General features: G+C 39.6%; 1 protein-coding gene across 1 annotated transcript in view; it reads right to left on the bottom strand.

Annotated features, from left to right (window-relative positions):
• Positions 1-4,552: 4,552 nt before the first annotated feature.
• The window catches only part of OTUD4 (OTU deubiquitinase 4), a 36,865-nt gene continuing 14,872 nt past the window's right edge, over positions 4,553-26,545 (bottom strand). The window contains exons 7-21 of the mRNA XM_007466900.1: positions 24,886-25,018; positions 22,323-22,380; positions 21,955-22,072; positions 21,791-21,855; positions 19,230-19,324; positions 18,065-18,165; positions 17,779-17,965; positions 13,781-13,943; positions 11,215-11,338; positions 10,864-10,919; positions 10,267-10,341; positions 9,177-9,315; positions 8,406-8,666; positions 7,291-7,331; positions 4,553-5,854 (exon numbers count right to left, since the gene is read on the bottom strand). Of these exons, the coding sequence (XP_007466962.1) occupies positions 4,643-5,854; positions 7,291-7,331; positions 8,406-8,666; positions 9,177-9,315; positions 10,267-10,341; positions 10,864-10,919; positions 11,215-11,338; positions 13,781-13,943; positions 17,779-17,965; positions 18,065-18,165; positions 19,230-19,324; positions 21,791-21,855; positions 21,955-22,072; positions 22,323-22,380; positions 24,886-25,018 (2,828 nt within the window). The 3' untranslated portion in view covers positions 4,553-4,642. The remainder of the gene's footprint in view (positions 5,855-7,290; positions 7,332-8,405; positions 8,667-9,176; positions 9,316-10,266; positions 10,342-10,863; positions 10,920-11,214; positions 11,339-13,780; positions 13,944-17,778; positions 17,966-18,064; positions 18,166-19,229; positions 19,325-21,790; positions 21,856-21,954; positions 22,073-22,322; positions 22,381-24,885; positions 25,019-26,545) is intronic.

Genomic DNA, 26,545 nt, shown 5'->3' with positions numbered 1-26,545 from the left:
ATCGAGTGTCCAGTTCTGCAAGGGCTTCAGCCAGCATCAGCAGACATCTTGCTTGCTTTCTTCCCTATCAACTCCGTGGGAAGAGGTGCTGGCACTCAACACAGCTAACAGAGAAATGCTTCCTCCTTTTCCTCCTTCCTTTCTCCCTCTGATCCCTCCAAGGTTCTGTGATAGTTCACTCACCTTCTCAGGCAGCCCCAAACGGGCCTATAGGACTTGGGATACCCCTTCCCAGCTTGCTGCCCCTGCACCTAAGTCACCTGTCTCTCAAACCCTGTGCTGAATGAAGCCTTTGTTTCAGGCTCTGCTACCTGAGAAAGCCACTCTGAGAAAGTCCAGAGTAGGTTAAATGAGTATTAACTAGCAATATTCTTAGGCGACTTGATTTAATGAAGAAATACAGCCTTAAGAAACTTGGGTTTTCAAAGTATTTAAGTATACTTGCTACCTCTGTTTTCAAATAAAACTTTCAGTGTTTAACTTAAAAAAACGGAGTCATTTATAAGTTATTCTACACATCCCCATTTCATTTACTGACTGCTGAGAAAAATGACAGGACTAGCTCTCAAACCACTCAGAGCTAGGTTCAAATTCAAATCTACCACTTACTAGTTGCATGACCCCCGTTTTATTATATATGTAACGTAGGGAAAAGAACAGCACTTACCTCACAGATGATAAACCCCGGGTGGTGTTTCATTGCACACACTAGATTTTCTGACTGGGTAAAAACCATGGCAAACAACTCTTAATTTTAGGAGTTTCCTTAAACTCCTCTTAAGGTTTATATGCTATATTACCTGGTTAAAGCCCTAGAACCAAAGAATCACAAGCAGAATCAAGAGACAAAATTTAATATATGCACACAGTTTTATATATAATGCAGCATCACACCATGTAGGGCATTTACTCTTATTTTATACATTCAGATATGTTTGAAACACTTCTTAAGGCTACAAAACAGAACATAGAAAAATAAACAGGAATATATTCAACACTTACAAAAAGTGATATGATAAAGAATATAAAGTACTATTTTCCTTTCAACACTTCAAAAGATGTATATACTTTTTTTTTTACAAGTAACATCACAAATGATCACATCTTCACATGCTTTAAGTATTATTTGTACTCAGTGTAAGGCTATTATCATTTTTCATACATAAATTTTTTTCTAGCTCTGTAACAATGCAATTTTTAATCCATTCAAGTAAATTCAACCCCAAAGTCGCTGTTTCCCAGCATTAAGACATGCACCCATCCCTCTTGTAGGATTTTTCTAAAATTTGTATTTCAGGGGAGGAAAAAACCTAAATTAGTGGGAAATCCCAAATAGTGGGAGAGTGAGTGGCTGCCACTAGTAGCAAAACCTTAGTTCTTTGATACACTGGAACTGAGCCATTAAGATTGGAAACAACACAATAGCATCTAGACATTAAATAGGAAGCAAATTACAGTAAACAGAAATAGTGTAGCCAAATATGCAAATATGTAGTCTCTTCAGCTACACTAAAATGGACCTTGCTTAGTACCCATAAGTGAAAGACTAAGGTAAAATAAATGAGGCATAAATAAATATTGCTAGTTTCTAGGATGGCTGAATGTTTTCTAAACCAGAAATGGTTAGAAAGGAAATTTATTGCACCAAGTCAATCATAAGCAAGTTTGCAGTTCACAGGCATTATTCAACCTTGAGTCACAAAGGAAACACACTGCAAGAATATATACAGTCTGCATCAAATACGATAAAGTATCAGTAGGGAAAACCTACTCCTGCCAGGCCAAGGCAGGGTCTGAGCTTAGGTCAGCCATGAAAATGAACATACAGGTTACCAGGAAACAGGATGAGGAAACAGATGCTAGTATCCTGCCACCAACAGGTATGTGGAGCAAGAATTGAAGATTTATCTGAGAGGAAATGAAGAAGAGAAATATACACAATGCTAAAAGGAAAGGGGCTGGAATCAAGTTTAGCAAAAGCAACTAAAATGAAAAGAAGAGGTGAGCTTTGGTCATTCTAAACATTTGTTCTTCAAAATGTGTATCATAATAGAATAAGTTCCATAATTTCCAACTCAAAATACAAATGATTCTCACTTCTAAGCTTTTGCTCTTCTCTGAAAACATTTTATCTCATGTCAACATACCACACGACTCAGTAAAAACGAAGGAGGACAAAAGCTTGCTTGGCCCTAGTGTGACCTCAGCATAAGGCAAAACCCCTGGACTAATATATTGATAACAAGCCTAAAGGAAAAAAACAAAACTGACCTTCACGTAAAGACAGATAATTTTAAAACTAATAATCAAAAGTCAGCTCTTTTATTCTTATTCCAGAGGTCACTGAGTAAAGTACCAACTGCTAAAGTTCTCTTTCAGCACTGTTTCCATCATGTCCTGGAGGTAAGTATGGGAAACAGGAAGCAAATCGGCATTTCCTTCAGGAACTATAGAGTATTCTGTTACTCAACTGAGGTAAGACAGAGTGACAATGAAGAAATAAACAGTATTCTTTCCTATCCAATTTTTAAACATTTCGAGAAGAAACTGGGACGATCAAATCCCAGTCAATAAAACAAAGGACACAGGAAATAGCGATTTCTTTTGGACTCCTGAGATCAAACTTACATTGAACTTTAAAATCTGGTCATTATATCTAATGTAATTTTCATTAAAATTATCAGGTAAGCTAATCCTACATATACAAGCATGAGCTGAAAGTGGAGGACCCTCTCATCTTCTCATTCCGTAACAACTGTTGATGTTAACTAAGAAAAAAATTGCTTAAGCAGTACCTTCCCCAGTTGTTCTCGCTTAGAAGGTGACAACAGAAATTCCTTTCAACAGGTTCTCTCAAGAATTTTTTTCTTTTCCACACAACCATCCCAGTCTTTACAAATTTTTACCTAGCACCATCATAATAAAATGTTATCTTTCAAAGTGCTCTCTAAAATCCTATGTTACAAAACATCTACACACTAATCACTACTCAAATCAGCAGTTACAAAGACATTAGGTAATTAAAACAACACAGAGGTAAATAATCATTATTACAGTACAGTGGAGATTTCACTGAGCCTAGCTGGCATCCAAACATTCCCATAGGTTATCAGAGAACCCAGAAAACTCATCTGCTTCAGTTTGTCAAATTCAAGTGAATTGTATTTGCTTTTAAAGTAATTGCTTTAAAAAAAAAAAAAAAATCTACTTTTGGCTAGGTATATTATACATGGCATGCAAAGAGAAATTACTATATTATTTGCATAGCACTCAAAACTTCCTGATCAAAGCAGAACATAAAAAAGGGTAGAACTTCACATTGGTATGTACAAATAAGAAATATAAGCTACAGTTATTTTTACATAGTAACACAGATGAATGAATACTGTGTTAATTCAGAGAATCAAATCTCCAAATGGGAACAGAGTGCAACATGCAAAGGGAAAGTCTAGTGAATACTGCAAGAGACTGGAAGGAAGCAGAATCAGAGACATGTTACCGAAGGGGTGACAAGCTATTAAATGCAAACAAATCCACTGTCTAGCAGCATCCTCTAGAAAAGAACTCAAAGTCACAATCATCCTTTTTTGTACAATAGTTCCAGCCGCGACAAATTGAACATGCAAATGTAAAGTGGTACACATAACTGAGTGTGGTGCGAAGGGAAAAATGAAACACAGTAACTCTATAGAAACCTGTCAAGCTAAAAATTTTTAACATTTCTTCTCACAAAATATTTAAATCTGTCAGTGCATTAGTGTTAAAGTGGCATTAAAAAACTTCTGCAGTTTTAACAGATGCAGATTATTTTCAAAATGCATAGCATCTACATTTCTTTCGAGTAGGCACCATGATATTTACACCAGTGCTAAGAATTCTTGGTGGAAACAGCCATTTCATTAGATTTCCTATTATTTCTTAAACATCTATTCTTGTATGCAATCTCAAGTTCAACAAATACTCACCAAAATTCAAAAATATACCCTATGAATATTAAAAGAACTATATACAACATTTCTAAGACACAGGTTAATAGGCTGCCTTATGTGTAATATTAAAGAGAAGACATTATTCAAGTTTGACAGATATTGAGATGAAAGGCCTTTGGGTTGGAAGCATTTCAAAAGACAACAGTGTTTTAGGCAAAGAATTGTTTGAGCCCAGTTTATGACTAAGGCATTGCATAATAAAATATACATTTCTATTTGGTGCAACGTTATGTTTTGGAATCTATCGTGTGTCAAATGATGTATTTTGTCACTTTAGTAAACACTATAAAGCACACATTTCCAACATTTGAAAATTAAACTTATATAAGGAAAAAAATCAAACACTAAATCTATAATGTTTTATATTAAGCTGTTTATAAAAAATACTTTAACAAACATTTCTTACTTTTTATGGGGGCAGTCACCCGATAAATAGACAGATTTTGAACGAAGAAAAATGGCAACACCAGGAATTCACCTGCCCCCTTAAACGCATATCCAAAATCTCTTGTCCAGAATGAGAGTGAGGGTAAAGGGGGAGGGGAGGAGAGAGTTCCAATTTGGGTTTTTATTTTAACGTTGTTTTTTTCAAAGACTTCAGAAACATTCCACCTAAGAAAGGGCTTCTGCTCTAAAATGCCGCAGCAACACCATCAAGTGTGCTGTCCGCGATGGCCATCTCCCAGCCCTGACCTCCTCCTATCCCCCCTGTAGGGCCGTCCTCTGGCATTCCGATGGTACTGATAACCTTCATCTCGGCTCCTGCTTGGCTGCCCTTTCCAGGACTCCTCCCCTCTCACATGAGGGTAGCCCCCCCTACCAGAATAGCCCCAATCACTTTTGTACTTCCTGCCTCCGTAAGTCTGATTATAGAACTGCTTGGATCGACCACTTTTCAGGATGTCAGACACCTCGCTTTCATCCTCTGAGCTCTCTTCTTTTGGTCTCGGCACCCTGTTGTCCACAGAGCTGGCCCCACTGACCACGTCGGCAGCAGCCTTAGGATCTTTCACTTTTTCTGCTTTTTCTTTCAGACTCGGAATGGTCCTTTTAGGCTCAAGTTCAACAGGCACAGTTTCTCTCTCTCTGTTTAGGATCGGAGTGGGAAGATGAGCCTTTCCCTCTGCTACAGGAGGAACGGGAGCCAGTGCCAGCTCTGCCTTAGGTGTCTGGGATGACTGCTCTGCCTGGCCTCCGTGCTCGCTCACACTGGCTTCAGGGAGAGGATGGGTGTCTTCACCTCCAGCCTCGGGAAACTCGTCTGCTGCTGAAACTGAAGCACATTCTTTAGAAAGATCCAGATTTTCCAGGGGCAGATCCAATTCTCCTTTCTCATCAGAGGGCAGAACAATATTCTGCCTCATTACTGGATTTTCTATGAATCCCTGAAAAGGGTACCCATACCAAACGTGAGGAAAGAAAGGAGGTGCGATGGGAACTGGGCCTAAGAACGGGTTCGGTCCAAAAGATGGCTGCGGGAACATGTTCTTGCCGCTCAGCGACTCTTCATATTCAGCGTGAAGAAGCTGCCCAGAGTTTTCAGGTTCCAGGTCGGCCTGATAAGACAACTGTCCGTGACTTTCAGACACCTGCGACGGAGGGATGACCAGGGTTGAAGAAAACGTCGGCGGTCCAATCTCTGCCTGTGGCATCTGACCGTTAACACTGGCCTCAGGCTGCACGGGGAAGTGCGCGTCCGGACAGGCACAGTCACTTTCATTCTGAGCAGACGGAGCTTCTTGGAACCAAGGGTTTTGAGGGTACACAGGGACAGGGACCTTTGGGTACATCCTGCAGGCTGCCAGGTAGGCCTGGTGCAGAGGGTACAGGTAAGAATGCGGGGCCCACATAGGGCAACTATATGCCTACAAAAGACAAAGAAAACCAGTAAGATAAACAATACGGGGGGCGGGGAGGAGTTCAGAGTGGGCTCAAGACAAGTTTCTCATGCCTGCAAAGACCATAAACTGCAGTCCAAATACTAGATCACTCTGATACACAACATGCAAAGGAATTCCAAAATTAAGTCACGGCTATGAGACTCCATTCCTTGTTCCTACCCTGAAACCAACTCCAAGTCCCGCTACAGAGGTTTGAAAGGAGACAGAGTTATGAACCCACCTACAGATTATCATGATCATTGATTCCATCCTTTAGATCTAACTGCACAGAAGTAATCTGGGGTGATACAGATCTCAGAAACAACCACCATCAATCAAGCACTTGAGCCTCCAACTTCCGGTCTCTCGATCACTGGCTGTTTAGCTTGACCTGCATTCATTCATGTTCTGGCTCTACCACTAACTCAATGTGTGACCCCGTGCCAACTAGTTACCTAGTCTAGACGTGTTCTACCATGAAAACGCTGGTACAGAAGTAGGTGACCCCCGACATTTGGACTCCACAGTCAGAGGAGGTCCCAGAGCAATCCAACTGCAAGGATTAAAGTCAGACCTCTAGTCAGATAAGGATAAATACCGAAAATGAAGTACTCCAAATCCTTCCCCTGCAAGAGGTTCAGCTAAACACCAAAACACGAAGAAAAATTCACCAGACAGCTGGCTAATTAACCGATCAGCTACAGCCAACATGAACTAGACAAATGTAAACTACGCATGAATGCAGCAGATGGAGAAATTAATCAAGTCTCCTTTTATGAACTGGTCCATAGGCCACACACGGTAGGGCACTTCATTTCATGTATTAACAGTCTAGAACCCACAGAAACGAATCCAAGACAGCAGACAACACCGCACTGACAAGAACAGAGTTCTCCAGCTCCTTCTAAGACAAGCCATCTCCAGGCTGATCACCTCCCGCAGGGAGCTCTGCTCTGCTAGTGAGTTCCACCTTCCACGGGTGGCCTCCTCTCAGCCTTTCAAGCAACTGAGGCAGACAGAAGAGCATCCTCCCCGTTCCATAAATGAAAACAGCCAGGCTCAGACACCCTCAATGCCTTGCCCAGGGCCATACAGATATGAAGTGCAGGAGCAGAATTTCAAATCCAGCCCTTTCACCTAATTCCTCACAGGAGCACTTCCATTAGGCTGTTTCCCAAATATACTCACAGGGTTACACCACTGCCAATTAAAAGAAAAAGCAAGCAAATACTGGGGCCGCAATCACCACCAAAGACAAACTATGTGGTACTGAAAATGTTACTTCTTAAAATAATGAGCTTTAGTAAACCTTAGGTTATTGACCAACAGGATAAGAGTTAAGATTATTTAAATGGTAATAATTTAAAACAGTATTAACTTAAATAACTTAAAATCACTTCAAAATGATAAAATGTAAATACCTTTACACCAAGATTGAAGAAGAATCGAAGAATGTTCTTATCTGAAAATAAGTAACATCATCACTCACTAAAATTACACATTCATAAAAAGCTATTGTTCGTTACCCTCAAAGGATATATAGTTCTAAGGACAATTTTGCCTACTTGAATTGTTTTTCTCTAGCCTGTGATATAAAACATATATTAAAAATTGTAATATAACCAAAACCAGACTCTGTTACTGCAGGGTAATTCCAGATTCAACATGCTTTATCTAGTCTAACAGCCGTGCCCCAAAATGGCTTAAATTGAGATTTTTATGACTAAACTTAAATCTCAGGTGCTCACTGCATTTCTTTTTCAACTTCTCTGTGGGGTTTAAAATATTATGAAATAAAAAAGTTGGGGGTGAGAGTAAAAATCAATATAAACCTAAATCATTAACAAGATTAGTAGGATAATACTAGCTCAGGTATTCATTTGACATTAGCCAGTTACCCACAGACACAAACATCAAACCACTGACTAATAAAAGAAAATTATCCACAAAAATCCAAGTAAAGAGCACAGAGAGTCACTACATTATTCCTTCAGCTTTTCAAATAGGAAATTTTGCAAACTACACTTTCTTTAAAAAAAAAAAAAAAGACGAATTTAAAAAGAATTCCTTCAAAAATATATACTATTGCACGCAGTACTATAATGACAGCTATTAGGTTTTCTATTCATTCTCCTCTACAGTTTTTTCATGGATGAAGTAATATGAGTACTTCCAAACACCAAACCACTGATGTGAAAACTCAGTACTGTGTAGTTATCTGGTTAGTAACACTATTAAGATTTAATTCAAAATGCTTTCAGACTGTTTTTGAAAAAATGACAGGGGCAGGGGAGTAAGGGGAGGGGCGGCTGCTATAAATAATAGTTTATACATTACTAAACATATAAAAACACCAATCAAACGGAAGCTGAAACAGGAGTGATGAGTGACTAACAGCTGAACCTCTGCTGTCCTCCCCAAGCAAGTCCTTTGGCTTACTCAGCAACATGACCTCTGTCCTCTACTTACATTTCTCACTGAACCTGTATCAGTACTTGATAAATAAAATCAACTTGAACTCGGAGAAGGAGCTCACCTTTAGGCAGGTCCTCCCCAGTGTGACACAGTGAATAAGGTGGTGCAATGGCTCGATCTCCCTTTTCGTTACAAGGAAACCCAGGATAGAGTGGGTCTTGGTAAAGGCTCAGTGTCTGAGGCAAAGGCATCAAGGGCTGGTTAACGGCCTGTATTGACACAGGAACTGGAGAGGGTGTTAAATGAGCCTGGGACACAGCAGAATCAGGTCCAGTGGTCAGAGTCTGTGTCACTGACAAAACAGGAATTTGAGCAGGGACACCTACAAAAGAAAGGGAAAGGAATCAAAAGCTATAAAGAGGTAAAAATAATTCTCTACAAATGTTAAGTTTGCATTAAGCTAAAAGGTGAAGAATGCTATAAAATTGTATAGCTAGTAAAACGCTGTGTGTTTAAGAAATCTAAGGAAGTGCTAATGTCAACCAAACACGCTCCTGGACACAAAGGAGGAAATAAGCACCCAGAAAACAAGCTTTGAGTCAGTATCTTCTCATAACAGCTCTTATGAACAAGACACGGGGCCCGGCAGAGAGCTGGCCCACGGGGGTGAAAACTGTGCTGCCAGCACTGGGCAACCAGAGCTCACACACCTGCTGGCGAGACTGTAAGGGCGTACCTCAAAGGAGCGCCACACGAAGCTGGAAGCAGGGCAGTGCTCTGGGAGGCTCCACACACCTAATCCTGCTCGGAGGTCAAGCTCACACTCAAGAATTTCAAGACTTGGAAGGCTTTTGCTGGTTGATTCACTGAACTTTTAAAAGTTTTATCTAACCTGTTGGTCCAAAAGTTGTAGGTTCACTTGGCCAGGCTGGCACAGTGGCTGGTAAAGAAGGCACGGCAGGAGTTAGATGTACCTCTGGAGACACCAGAAGGGGAGCTGGACTGGACAGACACACATGTTCTGCTGGCTTCTTCAAGGAGAGGGGATGGAAAAAGACAAGAGTTCATTTTGCTTAACACTAATTCAACCACCACAGGTACCTTGGGTTGCCTGCCTTTTACACACCTGTGGTTTCTACATAAATGGTCTTTCTCTGGTCTTAGAAATGAAAGAAAAAAACACAGTAGCTAAAAATTCCATACTAACAAATGTGATCCTAACCAGTAATTGCCCACCAAAAGTCACAGAAGTCACTGGCAGGGTGAGAAACAAACTACAAAGCAACTTGAACACAAGTCTTTTAAGGCAAGAAAGCAAAATCATTGAAATCAACCTGAAATTCATGAGTTTAGAAGCTCCTCACACAAAGACTTAGCATAAAACTGTATGCTTTCTACCTGACATGAAGGATGTTAACTGAAAGGCAAAGGATAAGAACCTTCTCTCCTCCTGTATTAGATCAAGAACCAAAATAACCTGCTAGAACTCAGGTTCCTTCATCATTAAATCTGTAAATTGGTGGTACTGCACTTTAGATGTGTATTTTTCTAATCTCTTCAATCATTACATTGCCTCCCTTCTATGAAATAACTGTTAAGTGTGCAGAGTTGTCTAACTCTTCTTTAAAGTTTTGAAGTAAAACAGAAATTCATAATTTCCTTTCAAAAATCTCATTTGCAAGCCAACTCACCACAAAGGCAACACAAGGTGCCAGACACAAACTTATTCAAAATCAATTCAGAAGAATGGCTTCTATGTCCAGACAATGGTGATTATAAAAATAACATTCCATTAAAACTTGAGAACATTCTAGACTAACCAAGAAGAGAATGAGAGAAAAATAGTAATTGTATTCCAAATTATGATACTAGATAGAGTAAATTCTCCCGTTTCCTGTATTTTCTGTTTTTTAATGATGACAGTAAGAGTTAAGAAACCCAGGGAATGGAGCATTCAATGTCAGACGCTACAAGGTACTTACTTGTTCTGTAGGATGTGGGCACTCTAATTTCTTTGACGGTGATGTAATTCTTGAACATTTATCATTGCTAATATTCTTTGGAAGCACAAAAAAAAAAAAAAAAAAAAAGCATACTTTTGCATTTCAAAGACCCACATTCTGGGGTAACCATGGCCGCCTTTACAGCTCACCCTACCCGCACCTGCCTGCACCCTCTGACGACCAGCTGCTCTTTTCTGTTGTACCTGGGCTCCAACAGGTAGGGGATTTTGCCTCCACATCTTCATCACATCAGACTACTGGGCAGTTTTTATCAGGAGCATGGTTTCAAAACAGCACTTTTCCCATTAAAAAATCTCAATCTACTAGAGAGTAATGGAAAGTAAAAGCTAACCTATGTTCCACCAATTCAGATAGGTCATCATAAGGTATCATTGAAGAAACGGTTACAATTTGTGAGTGAATTCCCTTCAAGCACTGTAATTTTTTCTCAATTTTCTTCTGCTTTTTTACTTCCCTAACACTGTTATAAAATGATGAAATCATCTCCATCTCCTTCTACACTGTCACAATGTTAAGGAAAAAGAAAGAGACGCAATTAGTATTTAAAACGTTTACCTCCAGTGTGCCTGGCTCTGGCTTTTTATCCAAGGGAATATGTCCATGGACAGAGTCTATAACAGATCAGGATAAAAAAGACGGCATCATTCACTATTTAGGTGTGAAGACACAACAGTAAAACGTGAAGACAGAGAAAGCCAAAAGTACCTTTTGAACCATGTTTAGTCAGTGGATAGTTTTCAGAATAACACAATATGCTTTATTTAGCTTGAGTCAATGCTTCTCTACAACAGTGAGACGTGACAGTACATTGCTTAATCATTTAAAAAGTAAGTTCTTTTACCCATGTCTGACTTTAAGCCAGAAACAGATCTCTCGCATCTGCTTTCAAATGATGAAATAACATACCTTTATCTTTTCTTTCTTCGGTGTCCATTCTCCGCCTGCTTCCTTTTCTATCGCTTCCATGTGATGATTTTCTCTGGACGCCTGGGTTGCTACTCTGAGAAGCTGACTGGCTGACTGATGAGCTCTTAAAATAAACAAAACCCAACACTTTGGGTTAAAGATTTACTCACAAATATATGAACAAAATCTTCTAATTAACCTTACTCTTCATACATCTAACTAAAACTCTCAAAATTCATAGCCCTGGGCTTCCCTGGTGGCGCAGTGGTTCAGAGTCCGCCTGCCGATGCAGGGGACACGGGTTTGTGCCCCGGTCCGGGAAGATCCCACATGCCGCGGAGCGGCTGGGCCCGTGAGCCATGGCCGCTGAGCCTGCGCGTCCGGAGCCTGTGCTCCGCAACGGGAGTGGCCACAACAGGGAGAGGCCCGCGTACCGCCAAAAAAAAAAAAAAAAAATTCATAGCCCTATCTTTATACTTCCCAAACTACAAAAAAATAGGACCTAGGGTTCATATTATATACTCTATAGTAATCAGCTTACTAATAAGGCAATCAGACGCTGGGCCTAAATTAGTATGAAGACTTCTTCGTATGCCCATATTTCAGGAAGCCACCCTGACCAAACCTTCACTTTGCAACTTACACTTCCATTCTCTGCACAAAGCCTTCAAAAGCAGCCATAGCTCAGCCACAGCCCTTGGTGGGGGAAAAACACCCAAGTGCAAACGGGCAGATACAGTGCACTAGGACGCTTACCACTGACACGCTACTGACTGTCAACAAATCACCCAAGCTCCACGTGAGCTCCAACTTCTAACTGGTGAAACACGGGGAATGGAATAAGTCTGGCTTCTCAGCTAAATCACCACTGAAGGTCTTTCCTCTTCTAGCATCTGTGAGTAAATGCTGCACACGGCTGAGAAGACGACCTCAGCCCTCTGTGGCAGGCGTTTTCTACAAGACAAACCTGAGTCGCTGTCAAGTCCAAGACAGGATCAAATGCCTATTTAAAGACAATGAGTATGAAGACTCCATTTTAACATCAAAAAATTTCACAACCTATTCCCACATTACAGTAGTTGTTTCTCCCCATTCACTAACTGAAAAAAGGACAAAAAGCTGTGAGTAGAAGCTTAAATGATTTGCAGTTTTTTTATTTTCTGAATATTATGGAAAAATAATATATCCATGCCTAATTCACATATGAATCTGGGCACTTCCAGTAATTCCTAAACTCCAGTCCCTGTGCCAGACTGAACTATATATATACTGTTCCAGGTCAGCTGTTTTCAACTGAGCATCTCATACCTCTGAAGGATCCCATGGAGGCCAGGGTACAAAAAATTGAGTGTGTGTGGCTTTAATGTTTTATACTGGTATAAATATATATACCTATATACATATTATACATATTGAGATATATATATATACATGCCAATATATGTATCATATATGTATTGGGTAGCATCCTGTAACATTCCACTTTGTTTGTTTAACCCACTGTTAAGAAAGTGTTCCAACCACCACTCTCCATCACAGGTCACTTGGTGTCACTTACTGATATTTCAGACCATAGGCACAGGGCGCCCAGTGCCCCCAAACTCAAGTAGCTAACCCTTGCCCTGTGCTGCCGATGACCCCTCCTCACACAGCATTTACTCCACACTCTACACAAGAACTGTTTTCCCTTCTGACTCCCCCAAAAGAAGTAAGAAACTTAAAGGTAGGGAACACTTGTCTCATCAGAGAAGCATCCATCACAGCCCAGCGTCTGACACAGGGAGCAAGGGCAAAGCCACAGGGCTGCATGTACTACCACCTCCAACAGTGACCACTCTGAACAACAGCTCTTATTTATATGTACTAGGTTAATCTTGTCCTGGTATTAATAAGGGACACTGAAAAGAGTTTCCCGGTTTTACAGATATATCTCGTTAACTGAATCATGAACCTCTACTGCTTAGGGAAAGTTACCGGTTTTGGCTAGCAAAAACAAACAAGTTTTGGTTCAAACGAAAAAACTAGGGCTTCCCTGGTGGCGCAGTGGTTAAGAATCCGCCTGCCAATGCAGGGTACACGGGTTCAAGCCCTGGGCCAGGAAGATTCCCACATGCCGCAGAGCAACTAAGCTCGCGAGCCACAACTACTGAAGCCTGCGTGCCTAGAGCCTGTGCTCTGCAACAAGAGAAGCCACGCAATGAGAAGCCCGTGCAACGGGCTAGTCCAACAAAGAGCAGCCCCTGCTCGCCGCAACTAGAGAAAGCCCATGCGAGCAACAAAGACCCAACGCAGCCAAAAATAAAATAAATTTTTTTAAAAAAGAAAATACTAAACTTAAAGTGAGATAACCAATTTATTACTTGCCTCAACTCTGCCACCAACTAGAAATATCATTAGACCTCACCTTACTTATGAAGATGAAAAGGAGGAGTAGCTGCATAATCACCAAGGTACCTTTCAGTTTAAAAACTATTAGTCTACCATTTACAACTATGGCTTAATACAAGAACTATATTAAGAAAGACTTCTAAAGGGTAACTTTTAAAATCCCTTTTTATATACATACGGAAAGGGCTGGGAAAGCCTGTTCATCCCTGTTCTGAATCTCATAGAGTAAACGAGATTCTTCTATAGCTTGCTTCTCTCTGCGCTCTTCTGGAGAGAGGCCGAAATAGTTAGACTCTCGCGTCGTGGCATCAAAATCCTCAGCTCTCTCACGATCAGGTTTCCTGTCAAATAAAACATTCTTGTCATGAAAAAAAAAAAAAAAAAAAAGACAAAATGTACTGAGTACCTAAAATAATATAAATCAACGCTTTGAGCAATTCAAATATTTGACCAGTTTAGCTACACTGTGAGATTACAGAACTTTTAGCTGCCTGATTAATAAATGTTTAGGAAACACAAGCCCCTGGAGCATTAGGCTACATTTCAGAGTCGAGAAGACAAACTTAAAATAGGGTGGAAAGAAAAGAAAAATATTACTCACTTCCAAGTGACACAGGAAGGCATAAATGTAAGCACTGTATATTTTCTTTACGCCATATTCCAATACTTTCATAAGAATTCTCTTTCAAAGGAAAGGGAAGGTTACTAGTTTAGGCCTCAAAAGCACTCTAATATCCTATTCTAAGTAAAGGACAACGTTCAAAGAGACACCACGACCATCTCCCTGCTTTTTAATGACACTACCAAGGGAGGATGAAAGGTGAAAAGAAGAAAAAAATGCACCAGGCTAGATACTAACTACAGATAAGACTGCTGTCACTTCAATAACTTTGGTCAAAGAAGGAGACAAAAAAATTCATGAACAGATAACACAACCCTAACATTTTTATATGAATTAAAATTATTATAGGCAATAGGAATACTAACTTCTACACTTTGTCTAATAGTTCCACAGCAGTGGGAAATGAAAACCCAAAGCCACCAGGGAAAATATACTGAAGAGATGCAGCTCCCTAAAAAGAGTGGGAAGGACACAACTGATACCATCGGATTCTCCTACCTCTGAAATCAAGAACAGCCATTTCATGTCCTCAGTCCCACTTAAAATCACACCCTAATTCCAATGGGGCACATGTCAACCCCCGAGTATTAGTGAAAGAAACAGGGGAGCAAACCTGGACCCTCAATCTTAGACCAGTCCTTCCCAAACCCCAGTGGTGAAAGACTCCCAAGATGACTCAGCTAGTGCCAGGAGTCTCCACAAAGTCAATACTCCCTAACCTCTGCGCCCCATCACCCGAAGCCCACATTTCACCCTCGTGCGCCACAGAGAACCTTCCTATCCTGAGCCTAGCGGGAGGGGAAATATCCAGCAAGGACGCGTCTATCATTTTCGGCACCTGCGTAATGAAAGCACACATGGCAATCCTGCTTGGTTTTGGTTACACTTTGTCTTGTTTTCTCCAAAGGAAGAGACAATATCAATGAGAAAGAAATTTAAAAAGCGAGAGGTCATGAAGGTCTCATGCCCAACATCACTGCTCTTTTTATTCTATAATGAGAATTCCAAACTCATGTGTGAAATATTAGAAATGAAGTCAAGATAAATTCTAATGGACTTAAATCAACTGGAGTTTTAGCTATAAAATTCTAAATTTTGACCAGAATTTTTTAGAATCTTACTTTTAATATTTAACCATCAGCAGTCTCTAAATTTAACACACTAGTAAAATTCATTCTCACTCCCACAGGCTAGAGGGCTTACTAACTGCAAGTACAACTACGTTCGCACATAATCAATCACAGTGTCAAAATTCTCCAAAGCTTGATGTCTATGTACTCTCCACTGCCTTCTGCCATCACGTGTTTTATACACCAAGTAATAGGTAGCTAACACATAAACAAGAAAAGGACCACGTCTGTCTGATCATTCTAATTCCTAGCAGACTGGACAAAACACTAGAAACACACTGGATAAAAATTCAGTTTGTGGTAAACAAAAGTGTATTTAAATCAGTCATTTGGTAGTCTGTGTATGTTCCCTTTTGAAAACTTTACGACATTAAAGAGTATCCTCTGTTCAAGAGATAAAAAGGCTCTTCTAGTCTACTAAAAAATGAGAATTTTATTAAAAAGAAAACTCTCATTTCTGTCCACGACCTTCCTATACTGACTTCACATTTTTAGGTTTCCAAAGCTAATATTCAAAGTCAGTCAGTCCTCTTAGGTACTTTGCCTGTACTGGCTAAGATACCACCAGATGCTAGTGGAGTCTGGTCAATGTCCGCACAACAGACTTCAGCCACAACTAGGTGATTTAGTGACATAAGTGCTATCTGTTGGGGGAGGCTAACCCACCGTGGGCCCCCGAATGCCCCTGCACACTGTTGCTGGGTGTGCCAAGAACACACGGCTCTGATTACTCTGTACCCAGGCCATTTCTCAGGGTTGTGTTATATAGTGACCACCCTTGAGGGATGAGGGAATTCTTTCTGATTGATTTTTAATCATCCGTTCTCATTAGAACTTTGGATAACCGGATTATGAATACATACGTACTTTTTACACACATATAAGCATCCCTTCAAGGATAGACAAGAATCTGTTAACACTGGATGCCTCTGCAGAGGAAGCTAGACAACTGAGACAACAGGGATAGGAAGGAGAATTATCAGAACAAACTTTTCAGTGCTTTGGATTTTGAACAATATCAATTAATTTGCTATCCTGAACAGCTGGCTCAATTAAAGAGAACACTGTAATGGATGTGAGGTACTGGTATTTGTTATGAATTGAACTGCATCTCCCAAAAAAGATACGTTCAAGTCCTAACCCCTCGTATCTGTGCATGTGACTTTATAAATAGGGTCTCTGCAGAAGTAATCCCATTAAGATGAGATCATAGAGGAGTAGGGTGGGCCCTACACCCACTATAACTGGTTCCTTACTAGAAGAGACACAGACACCCAGGGAGAACACCACGTGATGATGCAGGCAGAGACTGGAGAGATACATCTACAAGCCAAGGAACGCGAAGGACTGTGGACAACACCAGAAGTAGGAGAGGCCTGGAACAGACTCTCCCCTAGAACCTTCAGAGAGGGCACAGCGCTACTGACACCTTGATTTCAGACTTGCAACCTTCAGGACTGTAAGAGAGTACACTGCTGTTGCTTTAAGCCAGTCTGTGGTACTATGCTACCACAGCCCCAGGAAACTACACAGTTTTGGTACCATGTCAGCCTAAGAACCTACAACTCTCGTCTTTAAAGATGTTACATAAACCGTCTTTAATGACAAAATGTTAAGCACGTTCCCAAGAAAGGGGAATGCCCAAATGCCAAAAATAAAGAAACAAAAGACCAGAGCTTAGCAAGCACATAAGCAGACGCTAGAGCTGTTCAGATGATCGGGGAGATCAAGCTTGGATGGGGAAGGTGAGCCACAAGCACCCACAGGAGACGTGGCCAAGTTCACAGGAAGAGGACGGCCTCCACTTAAGACACACCTTCTCAAATAAAGCTCCTCCAAAGAATATAAACTACTCTATAACTACTACTCCAAGGAAGGGCAGATTAGGGAAAAATTTAAATCCACGACACAGGAAACTATGACCTTGAAGTTCATCTGCCTCTGCATATTCAGTCAGAATGCTGGTAATTCATGTTCACAGCAACCTGTTCAGTATTAGACACATTACAACAAACAATCCAAACTTGTCGGAACAAAGTAAGCTGACCATTTTGGTTGATTTAAGTTCCTATGTAAAGGGGAATATCCTCACCCTGCAAGGAATTAGGGCTGCAGTTTGGAATTCAGTATTTAACACATTACAAGCTACCGGAAGACTCTGAGGTGCCAGGCTACGATCTAAATCATTTGAAAAAAGTTATTCAAAAACAAAGATGTCTGACCCTACCAAATTACTTTGATTTGTTTAAAGAGAGTTATAAAGAACTGAGATCCTCACATTATTCTATCAACAATACTTTTAATGTCACGCTGTAGACAAGTATACGAACAAAAATTGCAACTTTTTAAAAGCATGTGACACAGAAAGTGAAAAGAGATGCTTTCTCACTTAGTTTCTAGCTCTCCTGCCTTCGGGACGGTTACCTGGTGGCCTGTGTGGGTGTCCTGCTCAGACTTCTGTGCTCACTGGAGGGCTTCTGAGACTGGGGCGCTGCAGGGTGGCCGGGGGGCGCGCGCTGCCTCAGCCCCGGAGGGTGCTGCAGGCGAGGTGGCAGCGTGGGAGGGGCTTTTCCTGGCTTCGCCGGGGCCTTGGGCCCTCTGTAGTCCGCATCTGTGGCAAGAGCCAAACTGCCTCGTGATCTTCCCATCACAGACACCCCCAAGCACCATCCCCTCCCCAAAGGAAGGGTAACCCGGCACATGCTCCTACCACAATGGAAATTCTGTCCGGAAGGGGGTTTCTTCACCTTCCTCCCTGCCACCGTGTTCCAGCTTTCTGAGGAAGGCGGTCTGAGGTTCTTCGGGGAGAGTCTTTAAAAGGGAGGAAAAGACTTGCAGTAATTTATCGTGCTCCCCCAAGACTATCCACTTAAGTATACTCCGCATAAATATTTTACTTTCCGTTTACCTAAGAATTCCCAGGTTTAGTTCTTATATTGAAAACACATTAAAGTACAAAGCATTCAGCAACCCAGATGTAACTCTAATCAAATAAGACGACATAAATCAAAAGCACATTTTCTAACCTACAAGGACAGAAGACTAAAAGGCCGTAATCATAACCTAAGCAAAAGATTAGATAAAGAAGGAAAAACTATTACTCTGTGAGATGTGATGAAAGTACTGTAGCTAAGGACGGGGAAGCGAGGAGTCTTTACTGTGTTAGAGACACACAGAGGCATCTATGTGTCTATGAGAAATGGTGTAATGTTTGGGATTTGCTTTCAAATATTCTAATTCCACTCGCATCTTTTTTAAAGGGGTTAGGGAGAAGAGATCAGAAAAGACTGCCAAACCTGCTGTTAGCTGTTAAAATAGGGTGATAATTACTTTGGGGCTCACTGGACTATCCTCCTCACATATGTGTATGTTTGACATTTTCCACAGTAAAGTTTAGGTGTGATTTACTGCCTTTTCCTCTAATAAAGGCAGCAGCAACTGAAACAAAAGTTGCTCTAAGTAACACTGTATAATAGCAAGTATTTCACTCCTCCATCAGATAACCATTTACTGAAGACTGCACGCAAGGCAGCAATGAATGAAATTAGAAATGAATGTGGTCCCTGTCCTCCAAAGTCCCCACTTCACAGCTACAATACGGTTGATTTTCCAAATCGCCTTAGCGAAGAATGGCACATTTTAAACAGTAAGCAACAAAACAAATATTTATTTAAAATACCTTAACACAGATAACACTAAATTTGAACTCAAACTATTTTTCTACAAGATCTACACAAATATATTTCTCTACACACAGGCAATACATTTAAATGAATTTGCAAATACACAGGGACATTTAGAAATGCTCACGATTATACATTAGGCTAAGTGGAAGAGACGGTGAATGAACACCTTAGCTGAAGAGCAGTACATACTTCTTTCCAAGTTCTTCGACCAAAACTGGCCCATTCTCAGAGTGAACCCCTTGAAAGTCTGCATTAGAAAATTTTCCATTGTGATCCAACCTAACCTGTTGAACGATTCCGCAAAGAAAAATCAGTCACCTGATTCTTTCGCATCAACCATCAGTTTTTAAACTGTTATTTCATTTTCAACTAAAGAGAAAATGAACATAGTTAAAAACAAAATGAAGTTCAAAAGGTACACAATAACATTGTCTCTGACCTCCCAGACCTAGGTACCTCCATCCAAAATACTTTTCTTTGTTTACTCTTCCAAGTGTTTTCTAAATTGTCTTGGTTCTGAAGGCAGGGCTGTGGCAGCACCACACACACCAGGATTCCAGGCCCCGCTTTTCTACTTACCAGCAATATGACCTTGGGCAAGTGACTTATCTCATGCTTCAGTGTCCTCATATGTAAGATGGGGCTAATTATAGTACCTACATCATAGGACCCATGGAGGTGGAATGAGGTACACATGATATATATAAAGGACACCAGCCTGCACACAGCAACCACTCAACAAAGGAGAACAACGATTCTTAAAATCACTATTGTCTTCTCACTTTTCCAATATTTACAATATTGTCACATGTAAATGTGACCTTTTTCTCCCTAAAAACAGATCCGTCATCTCTTCTCTGACATACAGCTGGTTATTACACAACAGCAAATCTTAACAGGACGCTAAGCCTTTAGGTCTCCTCCTGCAGTCAAACGGCACACACAGCACGGGGCGCCGCTAACCACTGCACCGGGAGCCTGATGGACACAGCCCCGCGTGAAGCCACCTCCGCTTTTTTTATCAGTACAGTTGGCCCTCGGCATCCGCGGGGAACTGGTTCCAGAACCCCTGGATGCTCGACTCCCTTATGTAAAATGGCACAGTATAGTCAGCCCTCCACACCCAGACGCAGAGGAAAGGCCAACTGTGGATCAAAGTCCTCAAGCCAAGGTCTCGTCCTTCAGTCACAGCAGGACACTGCTTTCCTCTCTTCCAGAGTTTAAGAAATATTTTTCTGAAGTTAGTTTTTATTAGAAGTTTAAACTACATTTACAAGCTTGCTTGAGTAAATAAAAGTCACCTTTGAGTCACAGCAGTTTCCGTAATAAAATTTCAATTAAATTTTATCCAAGTGAAATAGTCAAGGGGTAGAAACAGAAAGAAAGTACTCTAAAAAGGAAAAAAATTCAAACAAGTAGCTGCTTTACCATCTACCTTGTCAACAGCATCTGCTTTACAAAAGCAACTGAAATCTCAAAGCAAATATGCTTGATTTAAAATAAGAAGTAACATAATTTTCGCGATGCAGCATAAAACAAGCAATCTTCTGTTCTCTGCTGAGCGGGGTTAGGGAGGGAGGGAGCGCCCTAAGCCCTGGCTTTACTCTTCTCTTTTGTCCTGTTCCAAGTTCCCCAAATCTCTATAGTAAAAGATTCCCCAATTCTGTTCTGTGATTAGGGCACATTTCTGACAATCGTGTAAGGAAGAACCTAAATGAATCGTATCCTCTTCTTCCTCTCCTTTAAAAATACCCCCAAATCAGAACACTATTAAAAGTTCTTAAGGTAAAGTCTGTCACTGACCTCCAGAAATAATCCTGGTCTCCCAGACACTTTTCACAAACCACTTTATCACCAAGGAAACAAGTGTTTCCTCCACAAGTCAAGAAATGTTTGTCAATGGCTATTTTAAAACAGTTTTAAAAAGGCAACACTTTTTGATGAAGACCATTTTTGATGAAAATTATCTTCCAAATAACAATTATTTTTTTTGTGCGTGTGTTGCTTTTGTTTTAGAAAGAGTAATATTTTTTCATAAAGGTTTCTCCAGTCTTGGCATTATTAACACTTGGGACCAGATGATTTTTTGCTGGGGTGCCGTCCTGTGCGTTCTAGGAGGTCTGGCACCATGTCTGGCCCCCACCCACTAGATACCAGTCACACCTTCCCTGCTGTAACAATAAGAATGTCTGCAGACATTGCTAAATGGGAGGTAGGGGTGCAAAATCACTCCAAGTAAGAAACACCGATCTAACACAACTTTCCCCCTTAACAATCAACGGTTTTAAACCCAAAGCAGCAGCTTATTCAAAGTAAATGGCAAAAAAGTTCTCTTACTGTTCACTTTCTTATCTCAATCCAACAAAAAACTGTGTATTATCAGAATCTTCCAGGATGCCTTCCATAAACCAAACTGACCTATAATGTCAAGTCTGAATCAATTTCAATAAATTATTTGTCAACTGTAATGAAAATATCTAAAACTCTAAGATGTTACTGTTACTTCTCTGAAGCAAGTAACATCAAAGACTAAATTGTTTTAAAGATCATGTGATGGGATGCCATGGTTTTAGATATATTTGACTTTGGTAATGTATTCAAGAGCTAAATACTGATAACTATTAAAATGTACACACAATATATTCTGAAATCCCAAATTAACAACACATCCAAACTTGAGCTGTTTTCTTGATTCCTATTACAATAAAGATTTCAAGTAAAATCTTCTCTTCCTCTACGTAGTCACTTACTTGGCATTTGTCTCCAACTTCATACTGTAAGCCAGCAGCAATGGAATAATCCTGTTTTTGTTGAGCTGTAAAGAATATCAGCATTATATCAAGTTGACGTTAATCATTTTCAAGGGCCTCAAAGCAAATTTATGGAAAATACACGGATTTTTTTTTTAACTCACCTTGTTTAGACTTCAGCCAAATTTCATATTCCACATTTCTATAGACCGCTGGACTGAGTGACTTAAGAACCTTTCTAGACAAAGGAAGGCTAGGAGAGTTCCCATTGCTTTTCGGGTGCTAAATAAACAAAGTCAGGAAGTCCAATCAACACAGAAATGCTTTCAAAACATGTTTGAGATATGTTTAAGAGTAAAATCAAATGAAGAAGAAAACTTTAAAACTTTAAGAGGCCACCAAAGAATGTCTTACTAGTAGATGATCCTGACTCTATTGAAAATGTACCAGAAAAGAGAAAAAAAATTAAGACGATAAATTCATATACTTTCTTATACTGAAGAGGTAGTTAAAAACCATTAAATAAAAATACCTGATCACTTGACAAAGATTTAAATCCATTCACATCATTAACAGTGGTAGTTTTACTCCTACAAAGGAAGAAACACAGCCATCATTAGGAGCACAAAAATGTTTGCATGCAATTAACTTGTTCTAATGTCATATAAAATCCCAGTTATATTCCAAAAAGTCAACCCTATATATATTCCAAGGAGCTCAAACAAGTTTTAGTATAACTGTGCATATATATGTATATATATGTATATATGTACATGTGCTTATGTGTGTATGTATATAGATCAAAGATTTTTATCAGTAATTCTTACTGACTCGATCATCAAGAAGAAACAGAAATAAACTATGAAATTTGGGTTGGTAGAATAACTGAGTTCATAAAAACATTTAATGTAAAAATTTCCTTTCAAAATATAGATGAGGCTCCATTAAACAAAATATTCCGCTACAACAAGATATACAATCAGGTAAGAGTAGACACCAACTAAATAAGTAATCAGTATGTTAAATGCTGCTAAGTGCTTTGGGGGGGGATAAAAGGTAGGAAAAAATTAGTTTTGAGACCTAGGATCAAATAATAAAAAATGGGATGAAGGAAGATGTCTTTTTGAATAAAGAATTAAATGTGATGAGACAGCAAACCACACGGCTATTTAGTATTGCAAGCAGAAGGGACAGCAAGTGCAAAGACCTGGGGGTAGGCAAGAGGCTGGACAAGTTGATGGCAAGTTGAGTGGCTGATGAGGTGAGAGGCTACCTGTACTCTTCTGTCATATAATTCCTCCACCTTAATAAATCAATCTCTAGTCTTTAGGACAATCTCCAAATCTATACCCTTAAATGCAGCAATATTTAAGAGACCCCAAGTATTTAGAGTCTGGACTAAAAAAGCACCCTAATTTCTAATACTTCAGGATTGATCAATATGAATGTGAAAAGATCCAGGCACAGGAGCATAGTGCCTGGATATCACACACTATGCCTATCTATCTTGCCATGATTATGTAGCATTCTTCTCTAAATGAAGCTTGGTCCTCCCTAAGCCAGACATGACACAAGTAAAAGGAAATCCTAATAATGCAAGAAAAAATTAATTAGAAAGGCTTCCATGTTCCAAGGGCTTCAATAATATAGTATAAAAAGGAAAACTGATCATTACAATGAGCACACCATCCCTGGTAAACTTCTCCAGCTTACTAGCCTCTACTCCACAATTCGCCTACTTCACCTGCCAGCTGCCAACCCAGACCCAGCTGTTGCCAGAACTGCAGCAGCAACCAAAGGGCATCTGCTGGAAGTCCCCACACACCAAGTAAAGTTAATAAGCTACAACAAGCTAGTTATTCATTCTCCCTCAAAATTCCCCTAAGCTCAATGACATGCCTTAATCATACTAGGCACCTGGAGAAAACCATGCAGCAGAATTTCCATCTGTGCAAAGTTTATTATGTCTATTCTAGGATTAAATTTACAATGGCAGACCCAGATTTTAATCTGACTCATTTCTTATGTAAAAATGGTAGTCAACCAAATTTTCAATCAGGATCTACAATTTAATTCAAGAAATGCTGGGAATTACAAATAGAGATATATTTAAGTGTTTAATAAAGAATTAGATATCCTGAGGCTTAATTTTATTTTTCTCTAGTTTCACAGTATGTGACACCATGAAGGGTACTTTCATACTCTCATACAAAAGGAATGATATACTTTTAGCTTCACTAAGAATGAAATAGGTCGGTTCTTATAAAATACAGAGTAAGCTTCTTAACATCACTGATAAAAACTAATATACGTTGGATACTATACCTAGGAACTAGGCTCTGCATTCTACATGTTATCTCATTTAATTCTTATAAATTCTCCACTTTAAAGAAATACTAATATATCCTCATTTTATACCTATAGAATTGAGGCTTCTTCGGAATTTAAGTAACTTGTCCCAAGTTCAGTTAGTTGGCAGTAAGCCAGGAATGAAACCAGGTTAGGATGTCCACAGCCCAAGCTTTTAGCCACTACCCTATATGTTTTAAGTGGAAAAGAAAAATAAGCTGCAGACTCTAAGTTAAAAGGTGTTTATTTGCAACATAAACAAAGGCATTATCCAGAACTGTTCACATACTTATACCCCAACTTGGGATTTTTATTATATAAAAAGAAAAGGAGGCAGCATTATCTAAGAAAGAAAACAATAAAAGAAAGTCAAGGAAATCAAAATGGCCGTTTTCATCACTGGATATGTAAGCAATTGACAGGTTAACCTTAAAATTTTAGAATATACACACATATAGGCAGGACCAAATCTATTTCAGAGATATGTGCATCACGATTACACAGAAATAGACGCTTAGCAAAAACAAACAAACAAAATCAACTGTCAAAAGAAACAGTCCTATAATAGAAATGAGATAAAATTAGTGGCAGGAAAAAAGAAACTTACTGCATAGGTTTCTGTATTGCTGTATTTTAGGAATACCATAATACCTCAATATGTGAGGCTACTCCATGCAGAAGCATTTACTGAACTGTTTCTTTGTATGGCACTACAAAGATATTTTAGGACTGAAATTCACTCTTACTTGCAACTGTCATCCTCTGAATCTGATATTTCACTGTTGTTTTCATCAGCTACTTCAGAGGTGTCTAGTCCCATCAAGATTTTACTAACATCAGTCTTAAATACCTTCTCATACAACAATTCATAAAGCAGAGCTGCAATTAACAAAGAGAGATGTTACACAATATTAACTCACTTTACGTTTTAACATAACATTGAGATTGCCCGGGCTTCCAAATCCTAACTAAATACCTGTAACACCTTATAAGCAATAACACAATTTAATCAGAAAGTTACCTAGATAGAGAGGAACTAGATTTCTGTCTTTGCAGTTAATTAGTTCAAAAATCATTATATAATATACTGACATTTTTAAAACTAACAATAACACAAAAAGGTATCACTACTTTGAACCAAGTATGATAAAATTAAACATGCACAGTGAGCAATGACTACATCCCACACACTGTGCTAAGCCTTTACATACCACCTTCATATTTAATGCCAGCACAGTGAAATGTTCTTATTCTAACTGTACACATGAAGAAACTGAGAACTAGAGATGTCACACAACCTGCCCAACCTAAAGAGGCTTGGATGGAAAACGTAAGGAAAATTAAGATTGCTAGAAAGAAGATAACTTTTCATAATGGACTAAAGAGAAACCATTGTAAAATGTATTCTCAGCAGCCACTGAAGCATATTTAGACAACTTCTTTGCTTTAAAAAAAGAAGAAGAAAATAACAAATTCCAGAAAACATAGAAATATATATTACCAAACATTCAAAACCTACACATGGGAGTTCAGGATTCTCACTTTGAACCTTACCCAAACAAGTCCACGAAGAATTCATTGACAATGGTGCCCACCCCCTAAACGAGTCCCCAAGAGACCCCCTTTCTCACAGACCACCTTGCATTCATCCCAATATCATCGGAACCACAGGTTCTGAGAAGTACAGGAAAGGTAGGCACCATGAGCTGTCCTTCCCAAAGCTGAAATGTCCAGATTTTGACTAGCTGGTACAGGTGGAGGACACAGCCCAGGATACAGACAGCTAGACTCCCATATCTCAAATAGATCAATTTAAAATTTTACATTACACATGTCTTTACTGGTCACCCCCAGCTAAAGAACAGAGGGAAAATGCCCATCACATGCCCAGCACCACTGCTTTGTATGAGTCACGTGCACTTTGTCATAATAGATGATAAAGAAGATAAAGTAAGAAGGCAGGAAGGAGCTACCACAGCAGTAATGCTCAACTGGGGAAGAAAGGGGTATTTTATCCTCCCAGGAAATACTTGGCAAAATCCGGAGACATTTTTGGTTGTCACATGGGAGAGAGAGCACTACTGGCATCTACAGAGTAGATATTACTAAACATCCTACAATGGACAAAACAACCCCCAAAACAAAGAATTATCCGGCCCAAAATATTAAGAGTGCCAAGGTCAAGAAACCCAGGTCTAGAGCCAAATACGATCAAATACTTGATTTCCTCTGTCATTTAGATTTTCAAGCTATACACTAACAGCTTTAAAAACACATACAAATCATTATTACTGAAATTAATTACTGCAAGAAAAAATAACTTTGTATTTACAAGCCAAACTCTAATCTATACTAGTGCCTTTTTTGTCCTACTGAAATAAGTTTTTATTATAGCATTAACATTTT

This window comes from Lipotes vexillifer, unplaced genomic scaffold, assembly GCF_000442215.2.
Source record: "Lipotes vexillifer unplaced genomic scaffold, Lipotes_vexillifer_v1.1 scaffold730, whole genome shotgun sequence".
Lineage (NCBI taxonomy): Eukaryota > Metazoa > Chordata > Mammalia > Artiodactyla > Lipotidae > Lipotes > Lipotes vexillifer.
Note: the sequence above shows the minus strand (reverse complement) of the source record. Positions and strands in the feature narration are given on the sequence as shown.